At 36.0% G+C, this 26,601-nt stretch overlaps 2 protein-coding genes, 1 long non-coding RNA gene and 2 pseudogenes across 3 annotated transcripts; all 5 read right to left on the bottom strand.

The window, feature by feature from the left end:
* Positions 1–1,029: 1,029 nt before the first annotated feature.
* Positions 1,030–1,694, bottom strand: LOC148919520 (inorganic phosphate transporter 1-4-like; annotated as a pseudogene).
* A 449-nt stretch (positions 1,695–2,143) lies between these two features.
* Positions 2,144–3,961, bottom strand: LOC103319951 (inorganic phosphate transporter 1-4 pseudogene; annotated as a pseudogene).
* A 1,057-nt stretch (positions 3,962–5,018) lies between these two features.
* Positions 5,019–6,172, bottom strand: LOC107880451 (uncharacterized). Its single transcript, XR_001677300.2, has 2 exons — positions 5,899–6,172; positions 5,019–5,756 (listed from the first exon to the last, which is right to left on the bottom strand). It is a non-coding gene; the product is annotated as an uncharacterized LOC107880451 (long non-coding RNA).
* Positions 6,173–8,214: 2,042 nt separating this feature from the next.
* LOC103319942 (Pyridoxal phosphate (PLP)-dependent transferases superfamily protein) lies at positions 8,215–11,152 on the bottom strand. The gene is made up of 2 exons (XM_008221532.3): positions 10,761–11,152; positions 8,215–9,516 (listed from the first exon to the last, which is right to left on the bottom strand). Exons 1-2 carry the CDS (start codon positions 10,980–10,982, stop codon positions 8,368–8,370), a joined length of 1,371 nt encoding a protein of 456 aa, XP_008219754.2. The 5' UTR covers positions 10,983–11,152; the 3' UTR covers positions 8,215–8,367.
* Positions 11,153–14,595: 3,443 nt separating this feature from the next.
* Positions 14,596–16,596, bottom strand: LOC103319941 (GRAS family transcription factor). The gene has a single exon (XM_008221531.2). The coding sequence runs from the start codon at positions 16,457–16,459 to the stop codon at positions 14,918–14,920; it is 1,542 nt and encodes a 513-aa protein (XP_008219753.2). The 5' UTR covers positions 16,460–16,596; the 3' UTR covers positions 14,596–14,917.
* Between the last annotated feature and the right edge of the window lie 10,005 nt (positions 16,597–26,601).

The raw sequence follows: 26,601 nt of genomic DNA, 5'->3' as shown, positions 1-26,601 counted from the left end.
AAAAATTCATTAATTGGAAACTTAAATCCATTACCAAACAACTTTTGTTCAATTTTCACTTTTCACTTTTAAAAACAAAAAAACAAAAAATAGTTACCAAACAAGTACAATTTTCAGTTTTTAGAAAATGAAAAATGAAAACTAAAAACTAAAAATTGAAAATTGAAAATTGAAATGCCCTAAGGGAGCGAATCTGCTTCTTACACTCAAATTCAAATCCTTCTCCATAGATTAATTTATAATAATTTGGATTATCATTTATACTAAAATGCATCCGATCTATAATTCTTTCCATCTTCTCAATACATGTATTAAGCTTAGTTGGGTAGTAAAAGTAGCTTAAACTTTCTAGAATGGTCCGAGCTACTCCATTATTATATAAGCCGTACTACACCATATAGACAGACCACCGAGAGACCCTCAACCATATTAATGTTCCAAGAAGAAAGGTATCATGCCGCATGTCCACCTCTGTTTTGTCTATGAGGTTCATTTCATTTATGGGTAAGGAAATTTCAAATAACAGAAAAAGGGTTTATTTTATTTACACACAATCAAAGGTTGTTTTAGTCAAAGGTACGTGGTGGTCCAAATTTGTGTGTGTAAATAAACATACTCAAAATCAGACATTTCATTATGAAGTCTGCATGCAGCAGTAATCAGCTACAGTACTTTCCGCTAGACTCTGGTTCATCTGGCATTGGTTGTTCAGAGATAGACCATATCTTTTGATCGAATAAATAGATGCTTCAAGATTGTTCGATACGAAATGTAACACGTTAGCGATAACTTTGGTTCTTGAAGTTAGAAAATAAAAATTTCATGACTTGTTGCACAATTAACATCATATAAAAAATAAAATAAAAACTTGCATGCACAATTAACATCATATAAAAAATAAAATAAAAACTTGCATTAATTAATTCTAACTTCAAAAATACTACTCTAGCTCTGCAGTCAAATTATTGAGAACAACATATAGGAAACTAGAGCAAAACTAAGGGGGGGGAAAATAACAAATATTGAACCCTAATACACTGCATTCCTGAACAGCTCAACTTTGTTGGACTGCACTTGATCATCTTCATCTTCATTCTCTCTTGACATCTCCTCCGGTGATTTTCCTTTTGATTATGGCACCAAAAACATAAAGAAGAACCCCAAAATGCTGATCACACCAAGCACAATGAGAGAATTCGTCATTCTAATGTCAGGCGAGTACCCTGCATCAGTCTTAACATGGTCTTGATTCTGTGATGCATACAAGAACTCGAAAGCCGCAATAATCGACCGGCCTTACCTGAAGCGGCAGAAATTCCATTGCAAGTCGGCCAGAATCTTGCTGGGAAAATCTCCACTGGCACAACAAAAGTTGTGCTATTGGGTCCAAAATTGGCAAAGAAAAATGTTAGACCATTTATGACAATCACCCAGTACCCAGGAACCGTGCCACATAGGGCTATTAGGGTTTGTGCCCTAGCAATTTTGTAAAGCTCATCCAAGGCACTCATAGAGCCTGCTGATGGCAACCACCCCACATCGCTAAAGATGTCGTTTTGGAAAAGGTTTTGGCTATAGTAAGCGATGTCTAGCAAGAACCATGTGGTTGCTGTGCCCGATAAGTGTGGCCCATGTCTCCTAAGAAACTCTTTTGAAAATAGAGCAAACTTTGAGGACCTGTTGGATATTATCATTTTCTAACTAGTTTTACTTTCTAGAATGGTCCGAGAGTTACGATAAACCGCACTGTATCATCTAGAGTTCTGAAACACTGAACCATATGTATGTTCCAAAAAGAAATGCCTAGTATCATGCCTCATGCTCACCTCTGTTTTGTATTCGGGGTTCATCTCGTTTATTGTAAGGAAATTTCAAAGATTTTATTTTATTTAATTCCCACATATAATTGGTTCTTTTTGGACAGATCAGAGGGGCACCACTTCAAAGAAAAATGTGTATAGACGGATAACATACACAAAATCAAGCATTCTTTATGAGAAAAAGACCCTTTTTTTTTTCCTTTTCTTTTTCTGGATCCAAAATCCGGTCAATGTACTAAACACAGCAATAGATCACTTTGGTTCTTGTAGTTCGAAAATCAAAATTTCATAATATATATCCACAATTTAACATGACACCAAAAAAAAAAAATAGAGACTATCCTGCTCATTAATTCTAACTTAAAAAATACTACTCGAGAAGTGCAATCAAATTACTGAGAACAAAAGAAAACTAGAGCAAAACTAATGGAAAAACAAACAAACAAACAAACAAAGGTCGAACAAAAATCCTTGTATACAGACATCCCTAAACAGTAACCTCAACTCTGTTGGGCTGCACTTGATCACTTTCAACTTCATTCTCTCTTGACATCTCCTCCAACGATTTTCCCTTGGACTCCGGTACCAAAAACGTAAAGAAGAACCCCAAAATGCTGATCACACCAAGCACAATGAGAGAATTCCTCATTCCAATGCCAGGCGGATACCCTGCATCAGTCTTAGCCTTATCTTGATTTTGTGATGCATACAAGAACCCGAATGCCCCAATAATCGCCCCGGCTTTGCCCGCAGCTGCGGAAATCCCATGGCATGTGGATCGGAACCTTGCTGGGAAAATCTCTGCCGGTATAACAAATGTTGTACTATTGGGTCCAAAATTGGCAAAGAAAAATGTTAGACCATATATGACAATAAATCCGATGTTGTTTTCAGGTCTAGTCCAGTGATGGTATGGAATTGCCAAGACGAACATGAAAACAGTCATGAAGAAAAACCCAATTAGCTGAATTGCAAATCGGCCAATGTGATCGATGAGGAAGACCGTGACCCAGTACCCGGGAACTGTGCCACATAGGGCTATTAGGGTTTGTGCCCTAGCAATTTTGTAAAGCTCATCTAGGGCACTCATAGAGCTTGCTGATGGCAACCATCCCACAGCGCTGAAGATGTCCTTTTGGAAAAGGTTTTGGCTATAGTAAGCAATGTCTAGCAAGAACCATGTGGAGGCCGTGCCCAATAAATGTAACCCATGTCTCCTGAGAAACTCTTTGGAAAATAGAGCAAACTTTGAGGACCTGTTGTTTTGTGGCTGCGCTACTTGTTGTTTCTCTTTGATCTCAACATTCAACACTTTGGCCATGTCTTGGCAAGCCTTGGTTTGATCCTTGGCTACCAAGGCAGTGTAACGAGGGGTCTCCGGCATTTTCATCCGTGAATAGAAAGTCAATGCAGCAGGAATTGCTCCAAACATGAGAATAATCCTCCATACGTAATCTGCCTGAGGCACAGTCGATCCGATCGGATCAACTGAGTAGGGGTCAGCATGGTATAGGGCGCGAAAGATAGAAGAAACAACAATAGCCACCATCCCACCAGCCAAAATCCCAAACCCTTGCATTGCAAAAACCGACGCTATAAACGCCCCGCGAGTCCTTTTATTGGCATACTCCGACATAATTGTCGCCGAAAGCGGGTAGTCGCCACCAATGCCAAAACCTAGCCAAAATCGGAAAAAGCAAAGAGTGGCTATGACAGAAGTTGGGGAACTACCAAAAGAGAGGCCAGAGCCAATGGAACAACCCACCATGAGCATTAGGGTTATGCCATAAGCGCCCTTACGCCCGAGCTTGTCCCCGAGCCACCCAAAGAATAGCTGGCCGGCTAGGGTACCACATAGGGCAACTCCATTGACTGCGGCTGCCACGTTTGGCGGTAGGCTGCCGGGCTTTGCTGATCCCTCGACGTGGTAGTAAATGCGCCCGAGGAGTTTGGTGACGAGTGAGATGCAAAAAAGGTCATAAGAATCGGTGAAGAAACCCATGCCGGAGATCACAACCGCAGTGAAGTGGTAGAATTGGGTTTTGGCTACGTCCAGCACTTTTAGGACCTCAGGTTGCTGTTCCTTCGCCATAGTTGGAGTTTGTGAATTTCTCTCTCGATCAAGTTTCTTCTTTACTAATCTTATAACTTCTTGAAAATACATTAATTGTGGGTTGTGATTTATGTATTTATAAGGGTTTTTGGGTGGCAAATTAATCCTCGTCCAATAAGTACTAGGATATAAATGTTTTAACTCCTATTTGGATTTGAACTGCCTCTAGGATGTGTATAGGTTGAATCAAATGCACATAAGGGTTTTAACTCCTATTTCGAGTCAAACTGCCTCTAGAATCTGTACAAGTTGAATAAAATGCTTTTATTTTTTTAATATAATTAACCTAAATAAACCTACAATTTTTTTGTTTTTGTTTTTGTTTTTTAAACTTGACCCCTAACCATAAGCCTAAACCCTCGAACCCTAACCATAAGCATTCCTCTTCATTATTTATATATATAAAAAAATCAGGTAATGCATAATTCCGTCCTTATTGCTCTAGAAAATTCATCAGCTCTGTTAATTTGGGACACCAATATTTTTCTTCGTTTTTATAAATAATTGTTTCTTTCCGGAAATGCTATATGGAACTAATGCTTTTTATGTCAATTATATCTTTGAGAAACAAAAAGTTACGTTTTCTTTATGAATATTTATGCACTTGACATTTAAAACTACTGGGCCTTAGATAATTCGATACCACGTTTCGATTGAGCTTACTGAGTATTACATAATATTTTTCAGTTTTGATATGGGCTGATCATCTGCACTTGTTCTTGAATTACTTGTCATTTTGAATTCTGCAGAAATGGATACAGAGCCTGCATTGCTGTTGGTAGATATAATATGTTTAAAACATTGTACATTTATGATGATCGTGGGTCAAGGAAAGCTGTTGATGGCATCATTACAAAAGGTTTACAATGAAAAGTTTTGCAGCAGCCCTTGTTCAGGTCATGGAACGACAAGTAAGGGTGCAATCACATGTTGGCTGCTACAGACTTCTCCAGTGGTCATGTCTCCTTTTCAGCAAGAGTAAGTTTGCTACAGTTTCGAAGAATGCATTGTGTAAAGTTGCCACAGTGCATGCATCATTATTTCATATTGTTATGCAAAGATCTTTCCGTGAGCGAAGGGCCTGCGAGAAGACATTTGGTCACTTATTTTCTCAGGTTTAGCCCGTTGAACCTTCTCTAATTTACATTCTTATTTGCTCATAGCATTTCATATTTCTTGTTTCCTTTCCCGTCACAAGACATTTACAAAATGTATATAGAGGAACTTAAAGATGCACGTATCCCATGCAAAGATAGTCCTGAGTTTGTGTGGTTGTTGATGGAGTTCTCAAGTACCTCAAGCAAATCATCTTCTTTGTTTGAGCAATGCAAGGTGAGAGATTATTTGTTTCATGACCATGTATGAAAGGGGATATTTATTCTGTTTTTTTTTCTTCAAATTGATTTGATGTAGTTTTTATGTGCCAAAGTTTTAAACTGATCCTTTGCTTTTCACAGCCAACGTTTCTGGATATATATCTTAGGGCAATTTTAAATGCAAGGGAAAAGCCAGCAAAGGGTCTTAGTCTTAGTCAAGCTTTTCATCCACTTTTTAGACATATGTTACATGAAAATTTTCAAAACATTGTGCTTCCCTCTGCTGTTAAAATGCTGAAACGTAACCCTGAGATTGTACTGGAATCTGTTGGGATTCTCTTGAATTCAGTCAACCTTGATTTAAGTAAGTACGCGGTCGAAATTATTTCAGTGGCACTGGGCATGCAGATGAAGGCAGAAGGGTTGGGGCGCTGGCAATTATACGATGTGTGAGCCAAAAGTCTAGTAATCCAGATGCTTTAGAAGCAATGTTCAATGCTGTCAAATCTGTAATTGGAGATTTGTTCCTGATTATTTTATTATTTTGGGAGTTTTGAAAAGAATGGAATGGAAGGGAAAGTTGTAATGAACAGCGAATGGAATGAGAAAGGAAGGTTTCAATTTGAACAGGGTTAGAGGGAAGACTTACATTTCCTTACCAGAGAATTGGCATGATCAATGCACTGCAAGAAATGTGTAATGCTCCAGATGGGAAACATCTCAACAGACGGTCACAAACCTTATGCAGTTTCCTTTTTTCTTGTTACATTATTTTATTGAACTCTTTCTCGTATTTTTGTATGAGTACTCAGATCTTGTGGATTTAAATTTTTGCTTAGCTTTCTGATTGAGTATTTCATTTTTGTTTATGCTTCTTCCTTGTGTATTTATATTTCTATCCGATGTTCTAATTCCCAGGAAATGAGGAGGTGAAGCTTGCAATTTTGTCAGCTCTAGATGTTTGCGCAGCAAGATCTGCTGACGCCATTCAATCAGATGTAGTTTTGTTTTCCTCATCTGGTCTTAAGGAGAAGGAAGCTCTAAGAAGAGGGCCTCTTCGTGGTCTGCGAGCCATATGCAAAATAGTACAGATGCGGTTTTCGGGTTAGCTGTGGTTGATTAAGTTTTATTTGGCTGTGATTTGGTGCCATTTCAAAGCGTCCAGCCGAGCGGCTATACTCCTTATCGAATATTGTAATAGTATAGCCCGGCGACTATAAGCTTTAATATATTAGAATATTTAAATAGTATAGCCGTTCGGCTATACACTTTAATATATTCCAATATTCTAATGGTATAGCCGGGCGGCTATATTCTTTAATTTATTGGAATAGTTAAATAGTATAGCCGTTCGGCTATACGCTTTAAATATATACAAATTTATAAATAAACCCAATTCTAGACATGTATTTATAAAAAAACCCAAACATTATGTAAACATAGAAACATACCCAAAATCAACCCCAAAATCAACAATTGTATATTTTTTGGGTGTATTCATAAATGAGTTTTGAGTGTGTGTAATGATGGATTTTGGGTGTGTTTATAAAGTGTTTTGGGTGTTGGGTTTTTTTATAATTTCAGCCCCCATTTTGGGTGTTTTAGTGAAACCCCCTTAAATATACTCCAATATTTAAACAGTACCGTCTTGCGGCGATACTCCTTAAATATATTCCGGTATTGTAATCGTATAGCCGCTCGGCTATAGCCTTTAATATATTCCAATATTTTAATAATATAGCCGATCGGCTATAAGCTTTAATATATTCCAGTATAGTATAGCCGAACGGCCATACGCTGTGAAAGTATTCCGGTGTATAGCCGCGCGGCTATACATTGAATATTTATTTTTTATTTTTTTAAAAATTAGTATTTTTATCTTAGCCTTATTTAATTACTTTAATTACTAATTATATTTCAGTTAGTATTTAAATATTTTAATTAATTTCACAAATTACTCAATATATATTAATTATTTATTTTAAATTATTTTGTGGGCTTTTAAAAAAAAACTTTCGGTTAGTTTGTTTAGTTTAATATTTTTAATTAAGTAATATCTTAGCTTTATTTAATTACTTTAATTAGGAATTAGATTTTAATTATTATTTTTTTAATGAATAATTAGTATTTTAATATTTTAATTAATTTCATAAATTACTTAATAAATAGTATTTAATTCTTTTAAATTGCGTTTGGATGAGGAAAATAAACTTGGAATTTTGACCAGAGTCAGAATTTCTAAATTGACATGAACCAATTCCCGTGTTTGGATAAGAAAACATAGAAATTTAGAAATTTTGCGAGGGAAAAAACATGGAATTTGGAGATCATAAATCTCAACTTTAAATTTTATCCAAAAGTCGTCATTTCTAAAATTCCAAGAGAGATTGAATTTTTAAAACATATCAATTTACAGATAAAAGTTAAATTCCGTGTTTTAAATCCGTCACCCAAACAAGAAACTTTACAATTTCTAGAAACATTAATTTCCGTCATTTTAAATTCCGTCATTTATGAAATCCTTTGTACTTCTAAATTTTCTCATCCAAACGCACTGATATGGACTTGAAAACTTGGGCTTGGAGTTTTTCTTTTGGACGAAATTTTTATCCTATCAAAATCAGCATGAGACGGAATCACAATAATAATTGGAATTTTTGAAATCTTATTGGACTCTTTTTTTCTTTTCCTTTTTCTGAATCGTATTGGACTTGAGTTACTACCGTGGGTTGTATACAATTTTCCTTTTTCAAAATAATTAACGAATTTAAAGTGACGATTTCAAACAAACAATTTATAAAAATAAATAAATAAATATAAAAAAAAAGATTTTACAACCAATAGTGTAAGGTAGTTAATTACGGCATTGTGCTACAGTGCTAGTGTAGTTTTGTTGCGGTATATTTGCCCGTTGTAAATGGTATCTTGTACACACCCTATACTCTGTATAAAAGAAAATACCAAATTTCCAGCGAAAAAACAACATATGCCATAATCTTATTAATCAGATGCCTAGAAAACATGAGTTCAACTAGCAGGGCAGAAGGATACTTGCCTTCAGTTCAAATACTTGATTACAAATCTGAGTTTTCACTTATTCTAACCGGGCGCCTTTGAATTATTTTCTCAACTTCTCCTTCATTCTGTCAACTGCAGCCCTAAGAGTTCCTTCATCTTTGCAGAAGGTAAATCTGACTAGATTCTTTCCATCTTCTGGGTTAAAATAAAACACACTGGTTGGGATTGCCACCACCCCAACTTCCTTGATCAGATACTCACAGAAAGCAACATCATTTTCCAGTCCAAAAGGAGTGTGATCTACAACCACAAAGTAGGTGCCACTTGATGGATACACTTTGAAACCTACAGCCTTCAATCCCTCCACCAAAATCGCCTTCTTTGCCTGGTAATCTCTTTTCAGCTCCACATAGTAGGAGTCTGGAGCTCGGATAGCTGTTGCAGCAGCCCACTGCATTGGAGTGGAGGTAGCGAAAGTGAGATAAGAATGCGCCTGCCGCACTCCCCATGTCAGGTGTGGGGGAGCTATAGCCCAACCGATCTTCCATCCGGTCAGGGAGAATGTTTTCCCCAAGGAATTCATGGTTACCGTGCGCTCATACATCCCAGGAAGAGAGGCCAGTGAAATGTGATCCATTTCAAAAGCCAACTTATCGTAAACTTCATCAGTGAACACCAACACATCATTTTCAATGCAGAGAGATGCAATTTCATTGAGTTCCTCTCGAGTGAACATTTTTCCAGTAGGGTTATGAGGAGTATTTAGAAGAATTGCACGAGTATTCTTTGAGATTGTGGACTTGAGCTCATCGATGGGGACAGAAAAATCCGGAGGGCGTAAGGTGATGCCTTTTACTTTAGCACCAGCCATGGATAGAGTGGCTTCATAAGAATCATAAAAAGGAGCAAAGAGTATAACCTCATCACCAGGATTTATCAAGCCCAGCACAGTTGCCGCAATTGCCTCGGTGCACCCAGAGGTAACTGTAATTTCCTTCTCAGGGTCCACAACAAGTCCAGTATCTTTCTTGAATCGCTCAGCAATGGCAGAGTTTAAGTCCGGAACCCCATATCCACGAGCATATTGATTCTTCCCATCTATGATGGCCTGAATTGCCGCTTCCTTTACAAACTCAGGACCATCAAAGTTGGGGAAGCCTTGCCCAAGGTTTATTGCTCCATATTTAATGGCGAGACTACTCATTTGCGTGAAGATTGTCGTTTTGAATTTTTCTAAGCGCTTTGCCACCTGACAAACAAAGACCAAAACATTAGGGACACTTAAACTCTGCAACTGTTGATCAACTCGAGGAAGTAGTACATACAAATGTAGCTCAATCATATATGAATATGCAACATGCTGGATCAAAACAGACATGGTATAAATCAATGATCACCGCCTATATTTCACCTCAGTTGGATACCACTTTTCCCATGACATTGTCACCTAGGACCCCCAGCCAATTACTTGGCACTAAATACACGTCAAAAGCTTTTGGAAGCAGCCATGGACTGATATATAGATAGAAAAAGCAACAATTGAATATACTGTATGAGGCAAGACTAAAGTCTTTATAGAGGAAAACTGAAGTCCAAAAGGCAGGAAAAAGGGATGGAAAGAGGGATAGCCTATAAGAATAAGCAAAAGAAGATAAAAAAACTCACCAAATTGCAAACCAACAAATTAGGAGGCATAAAACTCCACCGTCTAATATCAAAGCAGCTGTATTATAACATAGTTGTAAAACCCAGAATGACTGCACTATAACTCTAATTAGTGACCACTAATTGTCATCTTAGCTTAATGCTTTATTTTTATTATTTCCACCATAGTTTAGTTTTTACTCAACACATTTGACCTTACAGTTGACAGAACAGGCACTTCATTCACTTGAGATTATAAATGGAATTTTGGACTCTACATTAAGCATATACATCACTGATAAGTTATAACCCATTATCCAATGGTAAACTTATATTATAATATAAGTGCATCATGTAATTACATTACTATTATATTATTATCATTGCTTCAGCAGGATTAAGTTACAAAACATACTTGGATTGCTGTCAATTCCTTACAATTGAGTTTCAGGTGGTTTCTTAAGCAGCCTCACATCACTTATTTTTCTCTACATTTCTTTTAAAAACACTCAAAATTAAAAAAATTAAGAAAATGTAACAAAAAATAGTAAGGCATAGCAGTACAGTGGCTACAGCCTGACAATCATTCTACAAGCATTGAGTAAATTGTAAACAAAAATTAAGTTCACCAGACAGATCCTACTGCAGATCATAAGAAAACCTACGAATTTCTACATACCTAAGGCATCTCATCCAAGCTATAAAAAATAAAAAATAAAACTAAAAATGAAGCCTTTTGGCCATGTGTAAATTGCCCGATAACTAAAAGCCCCAAAACCCAATTCCATTCAAACCACGACCATTTACAGTACGCCATGAAATTAAGCACAAATTGGGTCCATGACATACCTGTAAAGGCTGCTGGGTCTTCTGGATCGACTCGCTTTGACCTGAAACGACATCGTTCTGGGTGGAAACGGTGGACATGGTGGCTGAGAAAGATGGGCGAGGAGTGGCTCCTGTTTTAGTCTTAACGAATCTAAAGTCTGCGTACAAATGCTTGGACAAATTTATCAATGAGGAAGAGCCGAAGCGCATTTCATTGGCTGGCCAGGTGCATTGAATCTGCATGACCAAAAGACACAATGGCAATGAAGGCAAACAGAGTCTCCAAAAGCGAAAGGGTTTCTATTCTAAGCGACGGTGAGAGTCAGAGGTGCACGACTATTTTTGTGAGAGATGTTTTTTGGGTTTGCCGGGAATGGTTTCATAGTCACTGGCCCAAATCCAATACTGTAAATGTAGTGGAGTGTTACAAATTTTTATTGAGTACGCATGGATCATGCTGCTATGCATGAATAGATAATTAAAATTTTGAGGTTTGCTACCAACCCATTGTGGTTTTGGGCCTACTAACATGTGGGTACAACACAAGGGCGTACTTTGTCCGACTTCACCAAAATGAACAAAATCAAGACTATCACACCTCACTTAGAGTCCGTTTGGCACTGCTTTAGATAGAAAATACTTTTATAATCCCAAATGACTTGTTTTTCTGTCAAATATACCGTTAGTTACATTTCATTCATATAAATCAGCCATTTTAATGCTCTATGGAGTTGCAAGCCGGTGCTACTAGGCTCGATTTTTTTTCATAGAATAAAACATTTTTAAGACAAAGTCATGGATCGTCGAAATTGATTACAGTTTAATTTGGGTTATTTTAAAAGAACACTAGTTTACAAGGCTTCAATTTCTATGGCAAACATTATAGGGTTGTAGTATGTGGTCCCAATCAAAAGCAAAATGTCAATCCAATTTTAAACAATATCTTAAAATAACATTGATTTGTTTAAAATGTCTTCTTGTAGAAAATTAGTGACGCATATCTCATATGATTAGGAAATCTCACCTGCCCAAAGCCAAGAAATGACAAGCGTCCATTTTCTTTTTCTTTGGGCCTGAGATTAAGAAAAACCAACCATTTACAAGACAAAATCATAGGCCTTGAACTCATTTGGCCTACGACAGCCCTACTACCGAGACTGGCAGCACATGCAAGTCTAGTTTTGTTTGGACTTGGTTGGGTAACTTTGTCATGTTGAAAATTGTTGATGGGTAGGTCCTAGACTCCTAGGTGCGTGGCGCAAGCAGTACCTGCTCTGAAACGATGATAGAGATGGTAAGCAAAATGAACAAAATGAAAATACATACATAGAAAATTAGAGAGAAGATGAATAATTAGCTCGATCTTAGTCGTTTAGTTTTATTCATGTTAATTTTTGATTTAGTAGTATCACGTTTACATATTAAACGAACAAAGATTAAAATTTCTTCGTCAGCCGCCCGTTGGATCGGAGAGAGTGACCTGGGAAACTTGTTTAACGGCGACTCTCAAAAGGTGGCCCCTGCAATAATAACTAGTCATATATAGCAAGTAGTAGGTGCTACTACGATTCTGCAGTGAGACGTTAATGGTATCTCTCTCTCCCTAGGCATTTTAAAGGGGCAAAGTTGGTTTCATTGTCACATAAAAAGGTTTGCGGTGCTAGGCCCTAATAATGAATAGATGGAGTTCATTATTTATTTTATTTTTGGTTGAAAGGAGGGCAAAGCCCAATAAGATATGAATGAACAGTCCCTACATTGGGTTTTAAATTTCTCTAATACCTCAAAGAGTTTCATGATGTGCACATAGCCCAAACAACGTCATCGTTAATTAGATTTGAATAACAATTCTTGCAATTTGTTACTAAAATAATCTATAAATATTGGGTTTTGAATATAAAATTTGTCTCTCTCGATAAATTATATCATTTTTAAACATTTGGCTCATGATCTGTCGATGATTCATAGGTGCGTGTGTAGAAATTAGAATAAATTAATTTGTGTATTATTGAAGAGGAGGTGTATAATTTATTTCTTAATATATATATATACACACATAACCAAGTGTACGCATGTATTTTATTATGTTTTGCATAGCATTAATGTTAAGATGTGGGGATTATAACATTAATGATAGAATACTTAGTTGCATACAGTCGACCCTCGTACCTCACTTGAACATGTGAAGAAAAAAAAGAAGAAGAAAAAAAAAAAAAAAAGGTAATGTTAAGGCATTTGCACATCATCATTTCAATGAGGTATTATATTCTAACTTAAAATGGTTAATACGACAAAAAGTTCATGCAAGATATTTGTAGATCCAGTGATTAAAAGAATTTGCTTCATTTTTATCATTTATATAAAAAATAAGACACTTTGTATTTTGCTTACACATATTATATCTTTCGTATTAAGAATCATCCAAACAAAAAAGTACTGAGATCACTTTTATAGATCGACATCGGCGTTATGTTGGTACGTACGTTAGTCATTCAACTTTCATCGACCTCAGCCCCATAACATATCTTAGCATCTCAACCTCCAATTGAGCTCATCCCCCCAAGTCGGAAGCACACTTGGGCTCTTGTCGTTTGTATACCAATTTCCCCCTTGCTTTGGTACCATGCACTTTGTCACCATGCTCTCAAGATACTTATTTGCATGCAAAACCTAAATGTCAGAGGCACTTCGGCTTACACCACATTTCTTTTTCTATACGAGTTGTTAATGGAGCAGAGAGCTATATGTACGTTGTACTTTAGGGTTGTTGGCATCTACAGTTGACGAAATTTTGACGTCAACAATATATGTTATTTAACTTACCCTAATTGCCATTAATCTATGGAGATTGCGCACTGCAATGTCTCAGGCTCTCTGAACAATTGTCCAGGTGAACAATTTTCTGGTGACGTCTTACGACATGGGCCTATATAAAAAAAATATAGCGTTTGGATGGTGAGAGACTAAGAGAGCATCTCAAGCTATTTTTGTCATGTACCATGAAAATCCAAAAGTTAAATTTGTTTAAATGCATATTCTGGAGAATAATCTTTCTTTGCCTACGTTATTTGTCCCATAATTAGGGATGGCTTACACATGGAAGAGATTGGTATGTGCCAACCACCAGCACCTATATTAGTTGTATCAATCTTTATAAACTTTTATTTCATTGTGTGTCTAGGTTCAAAACTCAGTTTTATTTTCAAATCTTTGCCATTTGAAGCTTCATCCCACTTGCTCACTTTTCTTTATTTTTATTTTTAAAATATGGCCAATGGGCTCCAGTTTAGTGGAAAATGGCATTAACTTGCAGATCAGATGTTTTAGGTTTGAATCCTTATAATTACTTGATCTTGTAATTTAAACTATCGCTTGTATCTTAAAAAAAAATTAAAAAAAATTGTTTCACTGGCTCTTAGTTATGTGTTTGCTGAAGAAAAACTCTTTTTTGGGCTAAAGGCCAAATCAAAAATGAATTTTTCAAGAAAAAGAAAAACACAGATATACTTACACACAATCACAGGGGATAAGTTCTTTGGCCCTAATGTGAACATGGAAGCACAGGGGGAGTTTTGAAGTCAATAGTAAATGACCAAAGCTGACAGGAATGAAATAGAATATTAATCCATTGAGATGGTAGAATATGGAGAGCAACGTTTTACTAGCTTATTTGCAAGACCTGTGTGTGGGAATGTTTGTTAGTAGTATTTTAAGGAAAATCAACTAAAGAGACAAAGATTATTTACTTTCCTTTTCAGAGGCTAACAAATTAGTTCTTTATTAACGAGAACAACTAACGATAACATTTAACATGCAAATCTAGCTTGCGAAGCTACATGTTTGAAAACATACCTTATATTTACAAGTACATTGGGCAACTGCCATTTATTTATACTTACAAATGTCCTTCACATCATTCTCAAGAGAACCATATTCTTTTTCTTGAAACTTTAAAAAATCCCAAACACAACAACGTAAGACACACTTGAAAGAGCTCAACTACATTGGCTTGAAACGAAATCCCAAAATTATGTTTGGTTACAATTTTGACCAACATCTGGTTCAAAACTTTGCTAGAATTTGAAAACCAAGTTGAGGGTTCTAGGGACTGGGAGCTAAATTGGGAAAGAAGAAAGACCAGTGAGAGGGACTGAAGAGCAAATAAAGAGTTGAAGAAACTAATTGACGAAATCAGATTCTGAGGGTGACGTCCAAATAGAAGCTGATAGTAAACAACGAGACTTCCAACCTAAAACCAGCCTATGATTGCCCACCTCCTCCACCCTATAACCATCATTAAATAAACCCAACAGGAGTTTTGCCTGACAATGATTGGCAAAGCTTATTGGCATTGGCTTAAACCCTACAGCGCCTAACCACTCCGACCAAGAGCAACCCACCTCCCCGTTGGCACGATATATTCGGGCCAATGACCCGGCTATTCGGGGCCCCAAGAACACTCTCTCTACTAAGGCCCGAGCCCGACTTTGCATTGGGAACCCGGCCTCGAGTGAGTCGTATACTGCTGAGTAGTGGTACAATGAGTCCGTGAAACGGGCCACAAAGCCTCCGTCTCCCGCCGGCCGGACCTCTTCTTCTACCAAAGTTACTAGTCTCGGGTTTAGGGTCTTGGCTCCGGATAAAAAGGAAGCAATCGAATCCGGAGACCGGTAACTAAAATGTGGGAGGTTTAGCATGCAATTGATCACTAAGGCCTCTCCTTTGACCAACTTGAGAGCAGACGGTCGAAATGTCTCATCTGAATCCAACCTACATTGATGAAACGAAAACGGTTGACCAATTGACGCGGCAAATGCGGTCAAACGGCGGCCAGTCTCTTGGACGGTCCCGATTGATCTCCTCCCACTCCCACCCCTCGACAACGCCGTGATCCTAAGATGCGGGGTTGGTGGGCCATCCTTCCTGGATACCAAGGCCTGCATCAAAGAGGCCCATTGGATCCCCTCCATGATGTCATAGTCCACAACATGGACCCGCCTATCATGGACCACAGCCTCTAGAATCGCCTGATTGGCTGTGAAGTGCCCAAACTTAACATATGGCGACATATCCTGGAGCAGCTGAAACGCAGCGATCACGTCCGTCGGAAGCTGTCCATGATCGCGGTGGGTCCCATTCCCAATCAAATGCTTACCCTGAACACCCCCGGCGCCTTCTAGCAAACCCTGAAGGGCCTCAGTAAAATACGCCGCCAGCCTCTCCATGTTAGTACCGTCAGTTGGAGAGACCAACTCCTTGAGCCGAACCAATATCACCCGAGCCAGATCTCGGCTCTTGTTTGCGCCGGTCAGGGCCTCAGCCGCCGCCATCAGCAGATGGACGAGCCGAAGCCCCTTCGAGTCCTCGCCGTTAGCGCCTCCGTCTTCTTCCGTTAGCATCATAATTTCGCCCGACGACGTGGTATCGTTAGACGCTTCTAATTCGTGAACCTCGTCCTGCGCTGACGACGAGTTCATCTCAGTGCCATCCTGGTCCTCCATCATTGACTCAATGAGCTCGTGGAAGTCGTCGCCGGCAAGCTGGTCCGTCGGAGCCAGCGCGTCCCAGTCGACCACAGGCGACCAGTCGTACCAGTGATCGGAGGACATGGTGTTGGTGGTGGTGGTGCTGCACCCAGATAAATCCAGATCGAACGGATGCCCACCAAGTGTTTGATCAATGGCCATAGCCATAGCTGAACTCAATAGCAACTGGGTCATGCGACTTGGGTTAATGGGTCTTAGTTGGGTGATGAAAAAGTGGTAGATTTAAAGAGGGATTGGAGAGAAGAAGGAGATTGAGCAAGAGACAGTTTGGAGTATGTAAGCTAATAATTAAGAGTTTAATCATCGACTAATTGATGGGCTCATCTGATCATCAACCCAAGCTTCAGTTTGGTTTTATACACTGCAGGTCTTAATCATGCTTGATTAATTATATGTTTAAAGACTTTTTGCTCTGCTGCCCCCTAAGTTTTAACATTCTTAACTTTCGACCTCCTAATTAATTTAATTTAATTAAGTAATTGGGTTTTGGGTATCTTTTTTAGTTAATCATTTCATTTTAATATTATTATTTTTTACTTCAACGTATTATATAGGCTCTCTCCTAGCTAGCAGCCTAAACTAAAAGATACTTTGCTGGTTTAATTAAATTAATTAAATTATTTATTTTTACTTGATTCACTTGGCTGAGGGGATAGCTCAAGAATCAGTGATATGAGAATCCTTGGCTTCCCAAGTTTACTGAATTAATGCGTGTGGCCAACACAAGATTCTTTGCATCCATAGTTTTCAATCACAATTTAAGGAAAGAAAATTTGAGAAACATTATGATGCAACAATAAAGTTCGAATTACAATTCCAGGGTATGGTTTGATTGATGTAATCGGATTGGACGAGGTAAAAAGTTCACCAAATACAACTCTTTCCTTTCCACTCATTGTTAGGTTCAATTAGTTTTTCTACACAATAAATTCACATATTACAAGTTTTGTGTTAAATGGGCTTCAACGATGCTGAAATTAGATGTTCATTTGCATAGTTGTACAATGCAAACATGCATTTAATTTGAATAGTACTCTTGTTACTTGTTGGAAGTTCATCTTTTCTACTAAAAATTAGACTTATGATTATCACTCGTATACACTGCGAATTCACAATGAAGACGTACTTATTGATTTATTGAATAATTATTTTCTTATTTTCATTCTTTTTTGTCACAAATCTTTCGGAGAGTTGATCATCATTTGACAAAAACACAACACGAAACCAAACACTCTATTACTTTTGATTGGTTTTTCCATCATTTGACATTAATAAGGGCAATATTATTAACATTGCATAATAGTTCAAAGATTGTCATTTGTTATTTGCATAAAGAAAGGAGACAAGCAGCGTCCAAAAAATTAATTTACCTCATTCAAATATTACTGTATTTCTTCAGTTCAAATCCTAGTTCTCTACATAAAATAACATAACCTTTTATCATTTCAATCTTTTAAAATAATGATGTACCTTTTTATGATACCAGCATACCAAAAACGTGCACAAAGAGAAGATCAATAACGGAAAAAAACGTGTACTTTTTTTTTTCTTATCTTTTTTCAAAAACCGAGAAAAAAACGTGCACGAGGGAGTCTAGCTAGCAAGTTCCTTTTTCTTCAGTCAATGGAGTCTAGCTAACCAGTATTATATACAAGATAAATGAAAGCATTTTTCCTCAAACTTCGATAAAAGTACCACCAATAAACAAAACAGATATTTTCTGCGAGATTATATACTCAACAACATGTGCTTCCCAATAAAATAAGTAAAAAGAAATGAAACCAAATTAATATCCAATAACTCCTCTCTTTTTTTTGCTATGAGATCAACCTCTCGGCAGGCCAATTTGAGTAGCGAGTACAAAGAGGTTTAGGGTAAATCCCATATACATAATCATTCGTAAATTCTCAATTAATTTATAGTTTAGTAATATTTTCTTTGTAATATTTAATGAGATCTTAAGTTCAAAACTCTTTTGCTAACAGGGTCTAGCTCAGTGAAAGAGAGTCTTGACTTGCAAACTAGAGATTTAAAGTTTGAATCTTCATAACATCATAGTTTTGTGTGTGTGTGAAAAATCCCTCTCCCTTCTACCTAATTTAGACTATTGCTTCGCTTGTACTAAAAAAGAAGAAGTTCAAAACTCCTCTCTCATATTGGTTAAAACTTTATACGCAATCAACATGTATTACGTAATTAAACTCTCGTACATTCATCCTCCGTGAGAATACAAAAAAATAAAAAATAAGAAATAAAAATCTTGGATTGGGAAAGTGTTGAAAATAAAAAAGTATAATGGAAAAAAGTGGAGATATGAGAGAAAACAAGTGCATGGCAGCAAAATGAAGCTCCCGACAACCAATTACTTCAGGAGAGCGACCACTTAAATTCGCGTAGAAATCATCAAAGTGAAAGCTCTGTTGCGAAAAGGGCTTTTGGACAAAGCTTTAACCATATACAGATTAAACTCCACAACACATGAAGCCTTTGTTTGTGTCACTTACGATTCAGCTGCTGCATACAGTTCAAAAGCTTCCTCTCAGAGTTTGACTGCCCTGCTTTTTCACCATATCAGCATCCTTGCCACCTCAATCTTGCCGGCTCGACCGGCTCAGCTCAACTTACTTCAAATGTTTTTGGTGAGAAAGAGATGGGATTTAATCAGTCCCAAAAAAAAAAATTAGAGAGAGAGAGAGAGAGAGGGGTTTTTTTTATTAATTTGAATTAAATAAATTAAGGCTTGCTCAATCTTGATTTGTCTGCTACCCACTGAGCCACTACGTTCGCTTTCTTTCACTTTCAATTGCAAATTTTACACTGAGAATGTCTTGTGTGTTGGTTGGATATATAACACTAAAAGGCTTCACCACCTCATTGGGTCTTCATTTAGGGCACCCGGCCTTTGGTTCCCTATTATACAATTTCACATATTATGTTGTTAGTTTATGAATTTGAATTGTAAATTGTTGATTAGGTAACTTATTATTTAACTGGATTGTCTAAATTCGAGTTCGACAACATAATATGTTATATGAACTGACAAATAACACTGTAATTCATCAAACCAAGCACACACAAATGTACTCGAATCATATACACAACTATATTTGTATCATAGGCGCCACATATTTATTAGAAAGTGCATATTTGTTTTCATACAAATAATTATACATATTACTCACTATAAAAATAAGACAAAGAGTTGCCCTAAAAAAATTTACACCAAAGGCACAGAGGTTTTCATCACGAGTTTACTGGCATTTTATTAATGGTTCTCAGTTCAAGCCCACATGGTATCTGTGCGTGTGAGTTTTCCCCCTCTCCTTCCTAACTTCAACAACAACAACAAAAATTTATATATGTTAAATTAAGAAAGGGCACACACGAACAGTTAATTTAAGATGTAGAAGTGATAGTTAAAAGGATGAATTTATTGGTTTAAAGTTTAAACAGACACTTCATAATTTAGCATTAGAAAACTTCAAGCAAGCGAAGAGACATGTTTACGTCTATGGTAAACTTGATCTTCGTTAATGCAATTGCTAGATGAACTTTTTAATTAGCGCTTCAAATCTATACGTTTCTTAATTCTCATCACAATTATTATCATTTTATATATTCTTTTGAGAGATATTTTTATTTTCTTATATAACTTGCATGTGAGGTGCACCGTGCATGCCATATTTTTCTTTTCTATTAATTTCTTGTAACTGATGGTGAATCATTACTAATATGTGAGTACTAAAAACTTGTATGATTAAGGATGTGTACCCATTTTTAAACAGAAGTTAACGCATTTAATTATGGTTTTAGTTTTAGGATTAGAAAAAAAACAGCATGACCAGGCAATTTTAGAAGTCATTACTACTTTACCAATGCATGCCTTAACTTTGTACTGTCAATTATTTTTTTCAAAGCAAATTTTTACCTCTTAATTAGACCCACTAAAGATTCATTTGGTGTACCTACAAGTCACACGTAAAAAAAGAATCCTTATTGATTGAAAAAACAGAATTGATTTTTTATTTTTTTATTTTTTATATAAGCGATATTGAGAAAGGGATATTCGAATACAGAACTTCAAGTGCATAAATAACTATTTTTTACCACTTGAACTGCAAGCCCCTCGTATGGATAATTATTCCAATTTGTAAATCTCTCATGACCAAAGAATGGAAGTGATAGTTGCTCAATAAAGTCAACTAAATCCATGGCCAGGATTTTGTAGATGAAGTCGCAGCAGAAAGTCAACAGATGAATGTGGAAAGTCAGCATGGCAATCCTTTGACAAAGACAGTGACCTTTCTCTGATAAGTGCATGTTACTTTCATGGAGAGCATAAATTAGGGATTAAATGAATTACGTCATAAGTGACCTAATAAACAGTTGCATGATTGGATCACAATTCTATTATAATCCAGAGGCCTGCATGTTTCTGAAAGAGAAGCACGCGCATTCTTCGGGGACGCTAATCTCAGACCTACGGGACGGCAGAGAGATAGGTCGTCAAAGAGAGTTTAAAACATCAGTTTTTTTCTCTACGTTTTATTTATTTATTGTGTTTTTGAATGAGAGGCAAGTTCAAGATAAAATTGGAGACACAGTTATTTGCATATATATGAATAATTGTCAGTTGTTGATGTTGCAAGTTTCATTGTTCATTTTCAAATTTGCATTAGGGTCAGAATGGATTGAGAGTAGAAAACAAATATCTTATGTTGTATTGATTTTTTAAGAAGTTAAAATTTTGCGTGCATATATGAATAATTGTCAGTCGTTGATGTTGCAAGTTTCATTGTTCATTTTTAAATAGCATTATGGTCGAATTGGACTGAGTGTCGAAAACAAATATCTTATATTGCATTGAATTTTTTACTCAAAATTACATCATTGGATGTCGTAACGTATTAAATTGGAAATTATATCGATATAATACAATGTGAAACCAAGGTTGGGTCAAGCGGGAACAAGCAAATGTAAATAAAGGTTGAAAGTGGTAATACCAGTCATGCATTTGTTTACGTATATAATTTTATTAAGCAATTTGTTTTCTAGTTTTTCTTTTCTTTGGGGTTCATTGCGACATGTGTAGAGATTGGTACTTGACAAAATAGGCTAATTAGTATTTGTAGTTAGACATATCATTTAAAGTTATATCCCTATCATAACTTAATTATATCCAAACTTCTGGCTTGCCCCCACAATTTTGTAGGTGAGCAGATCGAAGAAAGTGCAAATTTTTGTAGACTAAGTGCTTTATTTTTCTAAATCCCAAAGTCTCTTCAATTTATACATGTTCAAATTAAGAGTTCATAAAATAATTGGATGAGGATGGAAGGTCAGGTCAGAACCCAACCAAATCTCTCTTCTTATTCTTCTTCTTCTTTTTTCCAAATTAAAAATTAAAATTTTTACATGGGGATTAAATTGCTCTGAAAATTAACCAATGTTATGCATGATCTTCTAGTTGGGTCGTTGGAGTTCTCTTTAAATATAATGCTAATGTTGGAGTGATTCCTTGTTATTATTATCATTATCATTATTGTTACAAAATCTTGTTAGTTATTTTCAGCCAATCTTTGGTTAACCATGAATTCTAAATATCTCAACGTACGTATATATCAATTCTTGAGTATTGTTCTCGTATTATATATCTAGCAAATTTTGTTGTTGGATTGTTAATTTGGACTATAAATTTAAATGTAAATTACATTATAAATAAATTGATTTAATAATTTGGCAACATAACATGGTAAATTGTAAAACAAAATCATTTATGATAGATGAAATACTATGAGACATGAAGGCCCTGTTTGGAATTGCTTTTTTTAGTCAAAAATCTGTTTCACTTTAAAAATAAAAAATATCATGATTATTTTAAAAGTAATGACCTCATGACAGTAGCTTTTAAAAGTAGACTTTAGATTGCTTTTGAAAGCTACTTTCATAAGAATCGAATAAGACCCTTTAATGAATTTTTTCAATTCTCATAATACTATCATTACTATTTTTTAAAATAACATCATCTACCATCACCACTGTCACCTTCTCCTCCACCACACACCACCACCACCATCTCCTCCACATGCACCTCTACCATCACCACCTGCACATGCACCACTACCACCACCTCTAAAACCATCTCCATCACTTCCACCACTACCTCCTACCACCACTCACCACCACCTCCACCTCTAACACCACAACCACTACCACCACTCACTCACTACCACCACCACCACCACCACCACCACCACCCACCACATGGTTAGCACATAATATTTTCAGCATCATATCTATTTGAATTTGTTATCATCCACAGTTACAACAGTTTATATTAAAACTTACCAAATAGTTTTGACATTGCTTTTTATACTAACAACACTTTAAAAATATTATTTACCAAACATGGAATTGCTTTATTTCATAGCTGATTATTTTCAAAACATAGCATAAGCATCTTTTTTAAAAAGTGACAACAATCCTAAATTGGCCCAAAATACAATAAAGTTGTGCATATTTATGTTGAATGCATGAATACCCAAACGTCCAAAATTGACTATCCTCATTTTCTTTAGATTGTTTAAATTCATTCAATCAACTAATTCGTAATCTAACAGTCCAATAATATTTCTCTTCTCAATATTAAATTTCAATATCGAAAGGGATTACGAATTCAAATTTTCCAATTCATAAAACAGACATCTTATTTTTGGCTCTGTACATTGATGGAGAATAGAGGGTGACGAGAGCAACATGGTAAGAGCCATTTTATATTAATCCAAGTCAAAGCACTCCATTATTGGCCACTTTACACAAATATATATATATATATATATATATATATATGGACGTATACGGAATAATATATTGGTTCTTGAACTTAATTATTGTCAACTCCGATCCAATAATTAAACAATTCACCAAATATGCACCGTATATACCCTAAGTTATACTGGAGAGATGTAGATTCCTTGTCGGTTCCCATGGCATGAGATTCCCTTCTATACAATAATATATCAATCAAGAAGCAAATTATAGTACAATACTAGTACATGCATACATATATCCATCCATTGGCCACTTTTAGTTCTTTACTTCAATGGAGGTGGCAAAATCTGACCTGTTGGGGAAATGAACCCCCTTAGTTTTTTCGTTTAGGAAGACCCCAGGTCAACCTTTGAGCACATACAAATGTATGTTCGTTTGTTTCCCTTTCTTTTAGGCCAACCTTTGTGTTCTTGGGAATATAAGTTTGTGTCTAGCTTTTCATATATATGCATGATTAAATCATTGTGATATGTGGGTTATGAGAAAAATTTGTGTCAGTGTTTTTGTCATGCACCGACCATTTGAGTGATAAGTACCGTCTAGTGAAACTTATCATGCATTATAAAATTTGAAAGTGACATCAAGCGCGAAATTAGGAATTTTCATTAAAATGGTTTTTTTTTTTTTCCATATGTTATATATGTACGGATGGTTTGCCAATTTTTACTGGTTCAGGTGTCTTCATTTCCAATAAATGGAGCGGACTCCTTGAAATTTAGCATCAAATTTCAATGTATAAATTTTTTTGCACTCGGCTAGAGTCCACCCTAATTTGAAGGTAGCTCTGCTTTGCGTGATATGTTTTAACTAGACAATACCTGACACATGAGATGAGCACTCGCCACCCAAGTTTTTCTCGTGGGTTACACTTCTGCATAACGCAGAAACATGCTACTGACTTAACGTTGAAGGACCAAGTGGTCATATATGGCCAGCCAGCTCAAAAGGAATTCCGAAACCCAAAATATTAATTAAGTTTTGAATTAGTTATATGATAATGAAGATGTTAAGGTGGACTGATTAGCTTAATCACGGGTGTTGATGATTTCAATGGATGGAATGAATGAGTCATAAATCGGGTACTGTTCCTCAAACAACCAGCAGATCATCAGCGCAAACAAGTTCATAGATTTGATTAGTTAATTAGAAGAAGACATTGGGGAACTTGAACTTTTTGTTTTTCTGTTTGTCTTTGTTTGAGCTTCGCTGTGCATTTAAAAGATATTAAATTACATACCCTTGCTCATCCAATTAAAAAAATCAGCTGCTTTATATATAATTGATAAATAAATTAAACTGAAGCAGAATTTTGTCTTTGCTGCTTGATCTCTGTTATTTTAAGTTGTAATTATGATGTGGGTTTTATGCATCTTTTGGTCCAAATTAATGAAACTCCATATTTGTACCAATCTTGATGATAACTATATAACATTACGTTTGTTAAGCTATCGGTTTCTCTTCGTAATGTAGTCATGGTACACAAGTTGGTTTTTTTTTTTAAAAAAAAACCACCAATTGTAAGCTGACTTAGAGTGTTAGAACTAAAAGTAGTTGATAGAGAATTAATATGTACATCATCTTGATCAAATTCTTTAGCCATATCATAAAACTAGCTATAAAGTAGGACTTTTGAAAGTCGGGAATAAATCCCACCCAATTTTGTAGGGTTTCACAAAAACCCAGCACATACTTATCTCCTTGTAAGGGTGATATATATATATATATATATATATAAATCTCATTTGCATTCTGTCTTGGTAGTGGTTAGCTTGACTTGGGTACTGTTGAGAGTGTTTGTCCCACATAGAAATGTTATGGGACCTAGCCTGAGTTCATGGTATCAGAGTAAGGCTTCACATGTTGGGCCCAACGCCACACGTGCTCCCACGTCACCAATATGTGTTGTCAGTGTTAGCTGAAAGTTCGCACACGTGCGGGTGTTGAGAATGTTTATCCCACATTGAAATGTTAAGGGACCTAGCTTGGGTTTATAAGGAGTTAGGCTACTCCCCCTATTGCCAAATGATTTTGGGGTGGAACCTCAACTTCATTTAGGTACACCCACAACATCAACATTTCTTACATCTTCTTGGAAACTACATGCAAATCAGCACAAATTGAAGTTATAATTCCACATTTAGGGTTTTCAAAGTTGCTAATTGGATCAACATCTGCCATCTGTACGGCTAACATTAGATGGTGTTAACCAGAATTAAGCAATTCCATAATCAAAGTCAAGGCATTCATTGGCCCATTATTTCAGAAAAAAAAACAATTGAAAATGATATAAAATATAATTCTGTTTGTTCCGTAAACACAATTCAACTTTCATTAAAACGTTTTGTGATTTGGTATCCATTAGTATATACCAAATATGAGATGGAATTTAGCAATCGTTATTTTAAGTGATCTCAATAATAAATAGCTTAATCAAATTATTTATTGATCAAAAGAAATAATCAAAATGGACAACACTAACAAACTCCATTCGATCAGCTTATCTCGATTATGGTGAGAATTTGGATGGGGGGATTCCAAATCTAGGGATTTAGATGGTTGAATTATTTGTTCCGATTACTACAATTCATGTATGTCAATAAGAATGAAAGAAAGAAAACATGGCTTCAATCTAACGTTTTCTAATTGTTTTTAACAAATTTAGCCTTATTATCAAATTCAAATCTTCTCTTTCAAATACCTCTTTCTCAATCGAGTCTAATATTTTGTTGGCCGGTTGAGTTCACAAGAGTGACGCTCACTCGAACTCGGGACATGACTGTTTGTTCATGCTCTATTCTCATATATAAATTTATTAAGCAAATATATATATATATATATATATATATAAGCTACATTATATAAATGATGACAGATATGTGACTTTTATTTTATTTTATTTCTGGAACTGATGATATGTGACTGTTGCCACACTAATATATACAAAACATAATGAATGATTCAAGCAAATGAGGGTTGATTGATGAAATAACTGGCAAATCAGTGCAGCATTCTGTGTTGGTTGGAATTACCGAAAGAGGACAACAGGAGCTCGGCAACTCCCAACTGATTTGTTTTTCTCATTGTCTTTGCCAGACTTTGTTGTGATGAAATGAAGGAATTGATAATGAAGTGAGAAAGCTACCATTTTGTTTTTGGGACAATTAAAAGCATAAAAATTTATATATGGGTTCTTTTTCTTCTCATCATTGGGAATTAAATGATTAATACCTAACAATAAATTTGGTATGAAATAATATTTCCATCATTCATAACATAACTAATCACTATAATATCAACTAGCTCTTCATCTAGTGGTATGGAGAATGTTCCGATTTGAACCTTGCTCCCCCAATAATTTATAAATATCTAATCACTATCATGCGTTAATTAACCCAATTTCATAAATTATTTGAGGCTTATCATAGTTTTATGAAAAAGAAAAGAATTTGCATAAAACATTAAAATCATCGAAGTAGAATCTTTTA

This window comes from Prunus mume, linkage group LG2 (assembly GCF_029339155.1).
Source record: "Prunus mume cultivar Tortuosa linkage group LG2, ASM2933915v1, whole genome shotgun sequence".
Classification (NCBI taxonomy): Eukaryota; Viridiplantae; Streptophyta; class Magnoliopsida; order Rosales; family Rosaceae; genus Prunus; species Prunus mume.
The sequence above is the reverse complement of the archived record's forward strand: the minus strand, read 5'-3'. Positions and strand labels throughout refer to the sequence as shown.

Bases quoted from the DNA above. Each gene is read 5' to 3' on its own strand.
- LOC103319942 (XM_008221532.3), bottom strand. From the start codon at position 10,982: ATGCAGATTCAATGCACCTGGCCAGCCAATGAAATGCGCTTCGGCTCT. The intron at 9,517-10,760 runs GTATGTCATGGA...TTTGTTTGTCAG, and splicing joins AGACCCAGCAGCCTTTACAG to GTGGCAAAGCGCTTAGAAAA.
- LOC103319941 (XM_008221531.2), bottom strand. From the start codon at position 16,459: ATGACCCAGTTGCTATTGAGTTCAGCTATGGCTATGGCCATTGATCAA.